The sequence below is a fragment of the Mangifera indica genome, chromosome 7 (genome assembly GCF_011075055.1).
Source record: "Mangifera indica cultivar Alphonso chromosome 7, CATAS_Mindica_2.1, whole genome shotgun sequence".
NCBI classification, from domain to species: domain Eukaryota; kingdom Viridiplantae; phylum Streptophyta; class Magnoliopsida; order Sapindales; family Anacardiaceae; genus Mangifera; species Mangifera indica.
This window is the reverse complement of record NC_058143.1, coordinates 18,848,791-18,861,650: the sequence shown is the minus strand read 5'-3', so window position 1 is coordinate 18,861,650 and position 12,860 is coordinate 18,848,791. Positions and strand designations below refer to the sequence as shown.

General features: G+C 37.0%; 4 protein-coding genes across 5 annotated transcripts; all 4 read right to left on the bottom strand.

Moving 5' to 3' along the window:
* Positions 1–831: 831 nt before the first annotated feature.
* LOC123221551 (1-aminocyclopropane-1-carboxylate oxidase homolog 3-like) lies at positions 832–1,472 on the bottom strand. The gene is made up of 3 exons (XM_044644378.1): positions 1,280–1,472; positions 993–1,194; positions 832–886 (listed from the first exon to the last, which is right to left on the bottom strand). The coding sequence occupies exons 1-3, from the start codon at positions 1,470–1,472 to the stop codon at positions 832–834; spliced, it is 450 nt and encodes a 149-aa protein (XP_044500313.1).
* Positions 1,473–3,269: 1,797 nt separating this feature from the next.
* Positions 3,270–4,877, bottom strand: LOC123220230 (1-aminocyclopropane-1-carboxylate oxidase homolog 3-like). The gene is made up of 3 exons (XM_044642312.1): positions 4,222–4,877; positions 3,804–4,125; positions 3,270–3,729 (listed from the first exon to the last, which is right to left on the bottom strand). Exons 1-3 carry the CDS (start codon positions 4,815–4,817, stop codon positions 3,472–3,474), a joined length of 1,176 nt encoding a protein of 391 aa, XP_044498247.1. The 5' UTR covers positions 4,818–4,877; the 3' UTR covers positions 3,270–3,471.
* A 1,017-nt stretch (positions 4,878–5,894) lies between these two features.
* On the bottom strand, positions 5,895–9,650 carry LOC123221550. Its single transcript, XM_044644377.1, has 6 exons — positions 9,062–9,650; positions 8,652–8,973; positions 8,321–8,574; positions 7,061–7,618; positions 6,615–6,936; positions 5,895–6,310 (listed from the first exon to the last, which is right to left on the bottom strand). The coding sequence occupies exons 1-6, from the start codon at positions 9,583–9,585 to the stop codon at positions 6,053–6,055; spliced, it is 2,238 nt and encodes a 745-aa protein (XP_044500312.1). The 5' UTR covers positions 9,586–9,650; the 3' UTR covers positions 5,895–6,052.
* A 1,058-nt stretch (positions 9,651–10,708) lies between these two features.
* LOC123220229 (1-aminocyclopropane-1-carboxylate oxidase homolog 1-like) lies at positions 10,709–12,389 on the bottom strand. 2 transcript variants are annotated; one of them, XM_044642310.1, is made up of 4 exons: positions 12,092–12,270; positions 11,740–11,978; positions 11,334–11,655; positions 10,709–11,162 (listed from the first exon to the last, which is right to left on the bottom strand). In XM_044642310.1, the coding sequence occupies exons 1-4, from the start codon at positions 12,131–12,133 to the stop codon at positions 10,905–10,907; spliced, it is 861 nt and encodes a 286-aa protein (XP_044498245.1). In that variant the 5' UTR covers positions 12,134–12,270; the 3' UTR covers positions 10,709–10,904. The 2 variants fall into 2 exon arrangements, with proteins under 2 accessions (XP_044498245.1, XP_044498244.1); XM_044642309.1 differs by having other exon boundaries at positions 11,740–12,389.
* Positions 12,390–12,860: the final 471 nt, after the last annotated feature.

The window sequence follows — 12,860 nt, the reverse complement described above, 5'->3', positions numbered from 1 at the left end:
ATGGTTAACAACTTGAAAAAAAAAAGCCCGCTCCTCTTATGCACCCTGAACTTGATCAACAATTTTTTGGAATTGATCAGTCAGAATGCCACTAAGATCAATTACTGGAAGTCCAATGTGGGTCCGAGGGTGATCTAATTCAACGGCAAGCTCATTCAATAGTCAGAACATTTTAGGGATGGTCACCACCCCCGCACCTACTTGTCTTTGGACACCGAGCTTGGTGTCCTCAAGTGCCTTAAGCTGTCTCACTCAGTCAAATTCTAATTCAGGTTTACCATCGTCTAAGATTTCCAATTCTCTTCTCTTTCAAGAGAATAAATTTATGAGGTACTTAATTTTCTTCTCCCTTGCGATAGGGTTAACTATGGTCTCTCGATAACTATATGTATATATACATCGTTATGTATGTGGCTATTAACAATAATAGTATTAATTATTAATTTACAGCACAGACGGCAAATTATTTGTCAAATGAAGAAATTCTCTTATTCTCAAATATTTGTAGGGATATCGAGTTGAGGTTGTCCAAGTGTTCCATGCATTGAAGCTGCATAATTACAATTTTTCCTGTAATTTAAGGTTAGAATTATGTTAGAGATTAAGACGAACCAGTGTCAATATCGTAGTTATTATCCTGATGTTTTACGTATAGGTGCAGAATACAGATAACATGGAAGTAATTAGTCAGGATCAGAGTGACTGCTAGCTCCAATAGTAAGCTCTGGCTGTGGGCATTTGGGATGTTAGTGGCCTACAAATGTGCATTTTCCAGCACATTCAAGGGTCTTTAGATGATCAGGCTTCAGGCCTAGAGTCTCTGACAGTAATTCATATAGTGTCTCCTAACTTTCTGACTTGTTCAGCATTCTCCATTGCAGCATCTCTGCATATATTTCAGTAGAAGATTGCAGTGAAAAGCGAATTTAGATGATAGGACATGTAAAATAGTTGTGAAATTGTTTCTCATATAGGCAGTGTTGAGGCTGTGCCTGAGAGCAGCAGCGAGTAGCCGAGGATCAAAATTCTCAGAAGCAAACACGGGAGAAGTGATTGTATCCCTCCAATTAGCAGCTTTTGGTTGATACAGATCGAAGTTGCTATTGAAAGTCACTTGTCTCTTCGCATCACGCGTATACCATTCTTTCTTCACCTCAACATCTTGTTCGTTAAACTTAACTACTCCAATCATCCCTTCCAACACATTCAAGGTGATCCCATGATTCACAACTTGAAAAAAACCCCATGTCTCGGATGCACTTCTAACCTGATCAGCAACCTCCTCGTGTTTGCCTCAAAGATATATGAGGGACCTGCAGATTGTTCTTGTGATAATTTGACCTGTGAACAAGCTCATTAGGAGAAGGTGGGCGAATGAATATCCTTGCAACATTCAGAATTCCAGCATCTACTAGTCCTTTGACGCTGGCTTTTGTTGTCATCAAAAGCTTGAAGCTCTCTAGCTCGATCATAATCCGATACAGTTTCAGAAGATGGGTTCCCACCGAATGTGATATCCATTCTCTGTTAGTACATCCAAATGATCATGGTCTAATGCATCGTTTATGTAGACATTTTAATGAAGATATCATTATTAAAATTTAGAAAACACTTAATCAAATTCAAATAAGATGACACTTGTTGGTGGTGTCGGCAAACTTCCTCTTGCATAGCTACAAGATGAGGGCCATTACCATCACAGTCACCTGGAAAATCATGGATGTGGTGGGGCACTATTCTTTGCATGAAGGCCATGTCAACCTCCATACCTTCCACGTTGAAGATGACTAAATAGACTTGTATCTGATGCCCAACACTTGATCTGACAAGTAATATCTATCGAATATTGTATTTTTCATTTTTCTAAAATTGGTAAGATCTGATTTTAAAAAAATCTGCAATATGAATAATAATACAAACAAGTTGAACATTATCGATGACGGTGCTGGCACAATTTTTTGGTGCAGAGGCACAATTTACTGCGTGTAAGTCGTTCTGTCTAGGCCATGTTAACCTCCAAATAGCTTTCACCTGGAAAATAGCTGAATAGATGTTGTCTCAACGAAAACCCTCTCATCTGTGTGTTAAAGAGAATATAATAAGAATTAAATGCGTTAATTTTGTGTTGGTGTGAAAGACTGCACCACCGATAATTACACTGACTCTTGGTGAAATTCGATGTAAGACTTAAAAGAACACACAAAAAAAGAGAAAAAAAAGAAGGGATTTTTACAGTGGTTCGATCAGAAATATTAAAAGCTTTCTAAATCCATGATAGTGTTATTATCTAAGTGTAAGAAGAAAGATTACAAAGTTATAACATTGATTGAATGCTTTTAAAATGCGTCTAATGGCAGAGTCCTTACTCCCATCAGTGGCTTGATTGGCATTGCACTTTAATTAATTGAGGACAGTGATAGAAACTATTGTTTAATGTTGGGCTTACTGCAGAAATTATGGCAGATTTGAACCACTATTTGTCGAGGCAGATGTGAACCACTATTTGTTGATTGTGGGTTTGAGAGGAGTCATTTTTTTAATTGACAATATTTTGATTTAATAATTCAATTTATTGTTAAAATATTATTTATTTTAGATGTAAAGTTCGTCGTAATTTTGTTTTTGGATTTCACAATTTAAAAAAAATCTTGATAACTTAGGAACTTAAGCTATTTAACCAATCTATTTTTTATATCTCCAACAATGTAAAATACTTATGCATACCTAATATCTTTAAAAGATTACAATATTCTTACAAGGGAGAAGAGGAAGTGTCGAAGGTCTCCATAGATTCTTTAATAAGAATGAAAGGAAGAGAGAATAGACTCTTCTTGGAAGCACAATCATTGAGCATGTAACTACTGTTTCAACCAGCAAAGTTGAGCTAACAAACTCCGACACATGAGATTGGCTTACACAAGCGAAAGGTTGCAAGAATTTCTTAAGCAAGGACTACTATTAAATTGTGGCAGAGCAGGTTAGAATATTGTAAACATTGTGTGCATGGTAAAGTATTGAAAGACTCAAGTTTAGCTCGAAAGTGAAAATATCATGAAAAGATTATGCTATATATACATTCTAACTTTGGGTACCAACAAAGAGTAAGAATATAGGTGGACACAAATACTTTATAACTTTCGTTGACGTTTACGCGAGAAAATGACTCAAGTTTAGCTCGAATGTGAATAGAACCATAGAAGAGTTAAGTTATGTATATACATTTTGAACTTTGTAGAGTAACAATGAGAGAGATCATAAGTGGAAGTAAATAATTTGTAACTTTCATGGATGATTTCTTGATAAAATTATCAGTATATTCTCATCCTTTATTTGATGTTCATAATTTTGATCCACACATAAAATCAAACTATGGATAGAAATTTTACAATATTTTCAACCTCAACAGAATTCCAGCATCCAAGTTCTTTTAACATTTCACGATCTGGCCAGGCTAACCTCGTTTATTCAGGTCTACCTTAGCAACTTGAAATGAGTAAGAGCAGAATTTCCATCGAGTCCTTTTGAATTATAGTAGGCAATAAAATCTTGCACTGTGGTCTCACGGTATACAGGAGGATTTTGCTCCGATAACAGCTCCTTGACTGGGCCGTACATCCTGGTAGATGGGTATAAATGTGGTGTCAAAAAGCAGGCCACAGATACCCGGGGACCTATATGATTTGCCAGTACGCGATGCTCCACACTTTTGAACTTGTCATTGGACATAAGCTGCAACCACAGAAGAATCTTGTCAAGAGGTTTCATATAACAACTAATTGCTGATATCCCTCCATCAGACTTACCTGTAAAAGATCTCCAATGTTTACTACAAGAGCTCCGGGCACCGGAGGAACATCGATCCACTGATTTTGATGGAAAATCTGGAGTCCACCAACATGGTCCTGAAGAAGAATGGTGAGAAAATCAGGATCAGAGTGCTTGGTGGTGCCCATGGTAAGCTCAGGCTCTGGGCATGCCGGGTAGTAGTGACTAAGAAGACAATGACCTTTTGCACAATCCAAATTTAGCAGATGGTCAGGCTTCAGCCCAAGGGCTTCAGAGAGTAATTCAAGCAAAAAAATCCCTAATTTATGAACAAGCCTGGAGTACTCCATTGTTATATCCCTGCATCCATTAACATTTCACAAGCAAGTACTCGTTTCTAAAGTCCCATTGCTTCGATCAAGAAAGTAAAAGAGCAAAACTTAAATAGACAGATACCTGCAAACAAGAGGCAGCTCTTGAGGATCAAGAGGCTGAGGTCCCATAACACAAAATAATGTGTCCCTCCAATTGGCAGACCTTGATTCATACAAATCAAAGTTACTATTATACTTCACCTTCCTCTTCACCTCCCTACTATAATACTCCTCCTTCACTTCTCTTGGAAGCTCGTGAAACGCACGGGCCCCCTCCAACATCTCCTCCAACACTTCCTTCGCCACGCAATGATTGACTACCTGGAAGAACCCCACCTCCTGTGCCGCTTTCCGAACACAAGACACCGCCTCATCTCGTCGGAAATCGACGTTTCTAAGGTCGACCACCGGAATTGGAGTAGTGAATTGCGTTGTGTTTGGTTCCCCGGCAGTGTGGTCTTGTGGACGGATGAAAATTCTAGGGAGTTTGGTGATGCCAGCGTCAACGAGGCCCTTAACGCCAGCCTTTGAGTCGTCGAAGGCTTTGAGTTCTTGGTATAATCTGTCATCATCTTCAGTTGGCAAAGAATTCTTAGTATCCACCATTTTGATCTCGTTTTTGTTCCTGTAGATCTGAAACCTCGCTCTTACATTAGGAATCTTATTATTGTCAGCCATTTTGCATCATACAACCAAATTTCTGGCTTGAACAACCGAGAGTAGATGAACTGGACCGACATTGCCATTTGGAGATACTTGCTTAATAGGCTTTGCTCATTTGGGCTTTCACTGGGCTATAACTTTAAACTCAGGTTTCATATGAAGGGAAGGGCTTCTTCGCTCGTTTTGTTTGTCTGTTTTTTTTTTTTTTTTACTGAGTTAAATTTTCTATAAATGTTTATGCAAAAGATATTTTCTCTTAAGAGAATTTGAGTTGAGTTAAACAAAGGTTCCTTTGAATTTAACTTGTTCATATCATCAAAGAAGAGAGAAAGAATTGTTGGAAAAAAATAAGAAACCCACTCCTCCAATGTAGGAGTGGATTTGAGTGATTCCATGATTGACAATTGGAAAAAAAAAACCCTCTCCTCCAATGTTTTTTGAACTTGATCAACAATTTTTTAGCATTAATCAGTTAGAATGCCGCCAAGATCGATCACTAGAAGTCCAATGTAGATCCAAGGTTGACCTAATTCTTTGGCAAACTCATTATTTGATAGTTGGAACATTTTAAGGATGTTCACTGGCTACCCCAGCATTTACCAGTCCTTGGGCACCGAGCTTGGTGTCCTCAAAAGCCTTAAGCTCTCACACTCCATCAAATTCCAATTCAGACATACCATTGTTTAAGATCTATTTCTCCAACAACAGAATAAAATTGTGAAGCACTTAATTTTCTTATCCCTTATGATGGGGTTAACTGCATGGTCTCTTGATATCTATACGCATATATACATAGCTATGAATTATTTTTATTTAATTTTCTGTTTTTTACAGAGTATAATTACGTTAGAGATTAATATGAACCAATGGACCCCAAGGCTTGGCAAAACCGGTAAAATATTAGAACATTCAAGGTGAAGGTCTAGATTCAAGTTTCTGCCACGTTTTTGAAATCTTGGTTTAACTAATACAATGATAGTAAATTCGGTCACTTTGCTAATGTTTATCCGTACAACAACTACGGATAAGGTTCTGGGTTATCCAAAAAGATGAACCAGTGTCCAGTGTCAGTATCTTAACAAGGAGGAGTAGTTGAGAAACGCATAAAGTAGCTGGTGTTTGAATGCAGCTATTCTGATCTATACCTGAGAACTTATTTAAGTACAGAATATAGATAACATGGAAGTTTTATTAAACAACTTTGTACCAGTTGTTTCCAAAGACTGCTTTGTAGTACCACAATCATACTGCTAGCTTCCTCGCTTGAATTTGTCCAGGGTAGCCTTCCCATCCAATCCCCCGTCAAAATATTTGCCAAAAAATTCAGAGACCAGGAAGTTTCTGTAGAGAGGTGGATTTTCTTCTGAAATCAGCTCTTTCAAGGGGCCGTAGGATTTCGGGGGTACACTATCTCTTCCTGTGAAAAAGCAGGCCACAGACACCCTTGGGGCAACGTTATTGGTTACCACTCTGTGATCGACGCTCTTAAACTTGTCGTTTGAGATGATCTGTCAGTTGGGGACATTAAATTAACATTACTAAAATATTATTCAGAGTAATGGTTATATAATTGTAATGTTAGTTGTAAAAGGTGTAAACCCAACGACAACTGACCAAATTTTGCTAAGGAAACAGTGTAACAAGAATCCAAATGTTGTTTTGCATAAAAGCGTCATAAAATTCTCGTAGAATTCAGATTTCTATTCAGATTATGATTCATATTGTCTTGCAATGTTATAAATTGTATAGCATTTAGTTAATAAGATTTGATTTGGATTACAGCCCAATTCATAATTCTTTCAAAAGGCTTACCTGGAGATAGTCCCCTATATTTACCACCAAGGCCCCTGGAATGGGGCGAACCTCAACCCACTGATTTTCATGCAAGACTTGGAGACCGCCAGTGTGATCTTGCACCAGAACTGTAAGGAATGAAGGATCAGAGTGACTGCTTATTCCAATTGTAAGCTCTGGCTGTGGGCATGGGGGATAGTAGTGGCCTACACATGTGCATTTTCCAGCACATTCAAGGCCTTTAAGATGATCAGGTTTCAGGCCTAGAGCCTCCGACAGTAATTCAAATAGAGTGTCTCCTAACTTTCTGACTCGTTCGGCATGCTCCATTGCGACATCTCTGCATATTTGGGAGCAAGATTGTAGTGAAAGGCAAATTGACTTAGTTAACGAAAATCCAACAACTCCTACCAATTAGATCATAGGACATGAAAATAGTTGTGAGAAGTGTTTCTCAGTTGTACCTGAGAGCTGCAGGGAGTAGCTGAGGATCAAAATTCTCAGAAGCCAACACAGGAAAAGTGATTGTATCCCTCCAATTGGCAGCTTTTGATTGAAACAGATCGAAGTTGGTATTGAAAGTCACTTGTTTCTTCACATCACGTGTATACCATTCTTTCTTCACCTCAACATCTTGTTCATTAAACTTAACAACTCCTTCAATCATCCCTTCCAACACATTCAAGGGGATCCCATGATTTACCACTTGGAAAAAGCCCCATGTCTCGGATGCACTCCTAACTTGATCAACAACCTCCTCGTGTTTGCCTCCAAGATCTATAAGAGGAACCTGCAGATTGTTCTTGTGATGATTTGACTTGTGAACAAGCTCATTAGGAGAAGGTGGGCGAATGAATATCCTTGGAACGTTCAGAATTCCAGCATCCGCTAGTCCTTTGACGCCAGCTTTGGAGTCATCAAAAGCTTGAAGCTCTCTAGCTCGATCATAATCCGATACAGTTTCAGAAGATGGGTTGCCACCGACTGAGATATCCATTCTCTGTTTGGTAATGCAAATGATTCTCTAATGCATCACTTATAAAAACATTTTAAAGAAGAAATAATTATTAAAATTTAGAAAACACTTCATCAAATTCAAATAAAATGACACTTGTTATTGGTGTCGGGAGACTTCTTGCATGGCGACAATAAAAGGGCCATTACCACCACAATCACCTGGAAAATCATGGATGTGGTGGGGCACCATTCTTTGACTTCAGGCCATTCTTTGACTAAATAGACTTGCATCTAATGCCCAACACCTTATTTTACTTATAATATCTACTGGATATTGTATTTTTCATTCAATTAAGTCCTATTATGATAATTTTTTTCTAAAATCGGTTAGATCTGATTTGAAAAAAACTGGAATATGAATAATAATACAAACAAGTTGACAATTATCGATGACGGTGTCGGCACAATTTGGTGCAGAGGCAGAATTCATTGCGTGTAAGTCATTCTGTCTAGGCTATGTTAACCTCCAGATAGCTTTAACCTGGAAAATAGCTGAATAGATGTTGTCTCAACGAAAACTTTCTCTTGTCTGTATATTATTGAGAAAGATAATACGAAATAAATATCTTCTATCATGATTTTGATCCACACATAAAACTAAACCATGGATAGAAACTTTACAATAATTTCAATCTCAATAGAGGTCCGCATCCAAATTCATGAACATGTCACGATCAAGCCAAGCCAACCTCGTTATTCAAGTCTACCTTGGGAACTTGAAATGAGTAAGAGCAGAATTTCCATCAAGTCCTTTTGAATTATAGTAGGCATTAAAGTCTTGCACTGTGGTCTCACGGTATACAGGAGGATTTTGCTCTGATAACAGCTCCTTCACTGGGCCGTAAATCCTGGTTGATGGGTATAAATTTGGTGTCAAAAAGCAAGCCACAGACACCCGGGGGCCTATATGACTTGCCAGTACGCGATGCTCCACACTTTTGAACTTGTCGTTAGACATAAGCTGCAACCACAGAAGAATCTTGTCACGAGGTTTCATATAACAACTAATTGCTGATATCCTTCCATCAGACTAATTACCTGTAAAAGATCTCCAATGTTTACTACAAGAGCTCCAGGCACCGGAGGAACATCGATCCACTGATTCTGATGGAAAATCTGGAGTCCACCAACATGGTCCTGAAGAAGAATGTTGAGAAAAGCAGGATCAGAGTGTTTGGTAGTACCCATTGTAAGCTCAGGCTCGGGGCATGCTGGGTAGTAGTGACTAAGAAGACAATGCCCTTTTGCACAATCCAAACTTAGCAGATGATCAGGCTTCAGTCCAAGGGCTTCAGAGAGTAATTCAAGCAAACAAATCCCTAATTTATAAACAAGCCTGGAGTACTCTAATGTTATTTCCCTGCATATTGGACACACACAGTAAAATAGCTAATCACTAATCGTTTCAATGGACCTTATTTTCATAAGATCAATGAATTCAAGCATACCTGCAAACAAAAGGCAGCTCTTGAGGATCAAGAGGCTGAGGCCCCATAGCACAAAACAGTGTATCCCTCCAATTAGCAGACTTTGATTCATACAAATCAAAGTTACTATTATACTTCACCTTCCTCTTCACCTCCCTACTATAATACTCCTCTTTCACTTCTCTTGGAAGCTCGTGAAACGCACGGGCGCCCTCCAACATCTTCTCCAACACTTCCTTGGCCACACCATGATTGACTAACTGGAAGAACCCCACCTCCTCTGCCGCTCGCCGAACACGAGACACCGCCTCATCTCGTCGGAACTTGACATCTCTAAGGTCGACCACAGGAATTGGAGTAGTGAATTGCGTTGTGTTTGGTTCGCCGGTGGCATGGTCTTGTGGACGGATGAAAATTCTAGGGAGTTTGGTGATGCCAGCATCAACGAGGCCCTTAACGCCAGCCTTTGAGTCGTCGAAGGCTTTGAGTTCTTGGTATAATCTGTCATCCTCATCAGTTGGCGAAGAATTCTTAGTAACCACCATTTTGATCTCGTTTTCGTTCCTGTAGATTGCTGCTTTAGGACATGTTGTGCGCAGTTAACCATTACATCCTTATCTTCTTGCATGATTTTTTTATTTTGTTTTGTTTTTATTATTGTTTAAACAAAAATTGGTTTAGATTTTAAATATACCCAAGGGACAAAGGATTATTCTTTCCTCGAATTTTAACTCAATATCCACAATAAATCTATAACCGACAAAAAAAACTTAAATATTTATTTATCCTTCAACTATTATTAAATTTTTTATTAAATACAAGGATGAAATTATTATTTAATAATATTATTAAAAAATATATAATTTTATTTTATTTTTTAAAAAATTTTAAAAATAATTTTTAATCCCAAACTTAAATTTTAAAAAGTGATTTTTTTCTCCTAAATTTCAAAATTTTTTCTTCACCCTTCTCTCTAGCTATCAACTACCAATGAGAGTATTGCTAGATAATGAAGTATTGTCCAAATCTGGATAACAAAATCATCCTTGGATGACTCTATCTTGTATCTTTATCGTTGGTCCACCGTTCATTAAAAACAATGACTGAATTTCAGGTTTAATATCCTAAAGAAAAAAGTGAATTTTTTGAAACTTAATCAAAGAGAAAAATGTTAGTTTTTCAAACTAATAAGAAAAAATAAGATCTAATTTAATTATTTTAATATTATTGATAAAAATAATATAATTAAATATTATTGATAAAAATAATGATTTTACCTTTTAATCCTAACGAAAAATTTGTGAATATATCATAACAGATTAAAAGATATTTACGTTTTTTATTTGTCACACATATATATTTGTCATTTTAGCAAAATTTAGGTGAAAAATTGTTCTTTTCCTTGTACTTGAAATAGTTATTAATTAGTCAAATTTACTCAAAAAGTTTAGATAATTCAATTAATTTATTACCAAAAGAATTTTTTTATGGTAAAACTTTTTCAATTTTTTTACTTAATTCCACTTGGTGAGGAGTTTATTATTATTATTATTATTTTTATATTTCTTAGATTTTGTGAAAAAGAAAACAGGGAAATATTCCTTTTGAATAATCAAAATTTAGGATAATCAGCAAAAATAGCACATAGATCATAGATACAAGAAAAGCTATCTTCAAAGGCAGAACGAACTTCGTGCATGAGCTCTGAAGCATTTATAAATTAACACATATAGAATATTCATATTATCAACAAGGAAGAGCAAAAATAAAATTCACTGAGACATTAAGGTTTGGAATTAGCTATGACAGGTGACAAGTCATCTTCCGTTTTGTGCTGCTGATCTTCAAAATCTATAGGCAATTGTCACAGCTTTAAATGATCCAGACAAGGGGTCCCGTCGAGCCCTTTTGAATAGATGTAGCTAACATAGTCTTTTACAGTGGTTGCCCTGTAAACCGGAGGATTCTCTTCTGACAACAACTCTTTAATTGGGCCATATATTCTACAGTCATTTCCTTCTTGGAGATGTCTTCTGAAGAAACATGCCGCTGAGATTCTTGGGCCAACATCTTTCGCCACTACTCTGTGATACACACTTTTGAACCTGTTATTGGATATTAGCTGCAGGAAAATAGATTTTAGAACTAATTAAACCCTCATATTGTTTAAAAGAAAGAATTGACATTCTTACCAGTATTTCGCCATTGAAATTGAACCAAAATGTCACACCAGAAAGAAGATTCTAAATGACAGATAAGAAGTAAACCACGTTAAAGGTTAAAGGATACTTACCTGTGACATATCTCCAAGGTTAACAATTAGAGCTCCAGGAAGCGGGTTAACATCAATCCATTGATTTTCATGGAGAACTTGGAGACCACCCATTTGGTCTTGTAAAACCACAGTGAGAAAGGCACTATCAGTGTGCTTACTAAGGCCTAAAGTCAACTCTGGTTCTGGGCATGCTGGGTAGTAATGACCGATAAAAAATAGTCCTTCCGCACAACCCATTTCTCTCAAGTGGTTGGAATTGAGGCCAAGAGCTTCAGACATCAATTCAAATACAGTATGCCCGAAATTCATTACTTCATTTGAGTAGTTGATAATTATGTCTCTGCAAAGAATATCAATAAAGTAAATGACAATGGTGAAAAGGCGTTATCAGTGTGATTAAGCCAATAGTAATTTTACCGCATACCTACACACTGCAGGCAATTCTTCAGGCTTAGGTGGGCGAGGAGCCATAACACAGTACAATGAATCCCTCCAATTAGCTGCTGGAGCTCGATAAAAGTCAAAATTGGTGTTATAGATGACCGATCTGGTTTCATCTCGTGAATAAAACTCTTTCTTTTCATTGGTGTCTTGCTCGTGAAATCTGCGTATAGCATCAATCATCTCCTCCAACATGTTCAAAGGAATGCCATGATTGACCACCTGAAAGAAACCCCATTTCTCAAAAGCATCTTGAACTTTGTCGATTATTTGAGAGCGTATGCTTGAATCTTTATCAATGCCTTGAAAATCTATGGTAGGAATAGTTAACTTACTGTCTTCGGAGCCTGATTTCTCACCAGAATTAACTTTCTCATCGATGAATAACCGTGGGACTTTTGCAACTCCAGAATCTACAAGCCCCTTTACACCTGTTTTGGAGTCATCAAATGACTTCAATTCACTGTTTCGGTCATATTTGGAATCGCTTTCAGCCTGAAATTGGCGTGAGCTTGTGAGTACCATTTTCTTATCCAAAATAGGACTGTAGTATAAGATTTTATCAATTTCAAAGAATCAAAACGAGATGAAAGGGGAACGAACAAGAAAACAGAACCACCATTTTGTCTGCAAATGGGCGCACCAGGACAATTTATGATAATTCAAATGGCACTACTGGACAAAAACCTTGAAGTGCGGCAATTTAAATATATTTTGACAGTTAAAGAAAAGAAAAATATTAAACGAAATGTGCAAAAATATCCTTCTTAAAATTTCAGAGTGAAAAAGTGCCGTTCACTTGTCATTATATCTCAACATTAAAAAAAAAAGGGGTAAAATCCGTATTATTTTTTCTATTCAAAATGCAACTTATTCCTCATGCCTTGATTCTTATTAAAATGCCAACTTCTTTGAAGCTGTCCCTCAATTTTCTAGTCATAGAAATTTCAATGATATTCAAAACTTTTTTCAGGGATTCAGAAGCAGTAATCAAATGTAGTCTTTAAAAATCAGTGGTAATGAACTAAAATAGTTATATTGAAAGGATGTTGTTAGGATTAAGACATTTGTCCTCAATCCAACGGTTAATTTTTATTATAAATA

What these genes read in the sequence shown, in the direction of transcription:
- LOC123221551 (XM_044644378.1), bottom strand. Translation starts at nt 1,472, where the DNA reads ATGATCGAGCTAGAGAGCTTCAAGCTTTTGATGACAACAAAAGCCAGC. An exon ending in TTTGAGGCAAACACGAGGAG is followed by an intron (nt 1,195 to 1,279) that starts GTTGCTGATCAG and finishes ATGTGTTGGAAG; the next exon opens with GGATGATTGGAGTAGTTAAG. An exon ending in CTACTCGCTGCTGCTCTCAG is followed by an intron (nt 887 to 992) that starts GCACAGCCTCAA and finishes AAATATATGCAG; the next exon opens with AGATGCTGCAATGGAGAATG.
- LOC123220230 (XM_044642312.1), bottom strand. Translation starts at nt 4,817, where the DNA reads ATGGCTGACAATAATAAGATTCCTAATGTAAGAGCGAGGTTTCAGATC. An exon ending in GAGCTGCCTCTTGTTTGCAG is followed by an intron (nt 4,126 to 4,221) that starts GTATCTGTCTAT and finishes TAATGGATGCAG; the next exon opens with GGATATAACAATGGAGTACT. An exon ending in ACATTGGAGATCTTTTACAG is followed by an intron (nt 3,730 to 3,803) that starts GTAAGTCTGATG and finishes CTGTGGTTGCAG; the next exon opens with CTTATGTCCAATGACAAGTT.
- LOC123221550 (XM_044644377.1), bottom strand. Translation starts at nt 9,585, where the DNA reads ATGGTGGTTACTAAGAATTCTTCGCCAACTGATGAGGATGACAGATTA. An exon ending in CTACTCCCTGCAGCTCTCAG is followed by an intron (nt 6,937 to 7,060) that starts GTACAACTGAGA and finishes CCAAATATGCAG; the next exon opens with AGATGTCGCAATGGAGCATG. An exon ending in ATATAGGGGACTATCTCCAG is followed by an intron (nt 6,311 to 6,614) that starts GTAAGCCTTTTG and finishes CCCAACTGACAG; the next exon opens with ATCATCTCAAACGACAAGTT.
- LOC123220229 (XM_044642309.1), bottom strand. Translation starts at nt 12,281, where the DNA reads ATGGTACTCACAAGCTCACGCCAATTTCAGGCTGAAAGCGATTCCAAA. An exon ending in GAATTGCCTGCAGTGTGTAG is followed by an intron (nt 11,656 to 11,739) that starts GTATGCGGTAAA and finishes TATTCTTTGCAG; the next exon opens with AGACATAATTATCAACTACT. An exon ending in ACCTTGGAGATATGTCACAG is followed by an intron (nt 11,163 to 11,333) that starts GTAAGTATCCTT and finishes ATTTTCCTGCAG; the next exon opens with CTAATATCCAATAACAGGTT.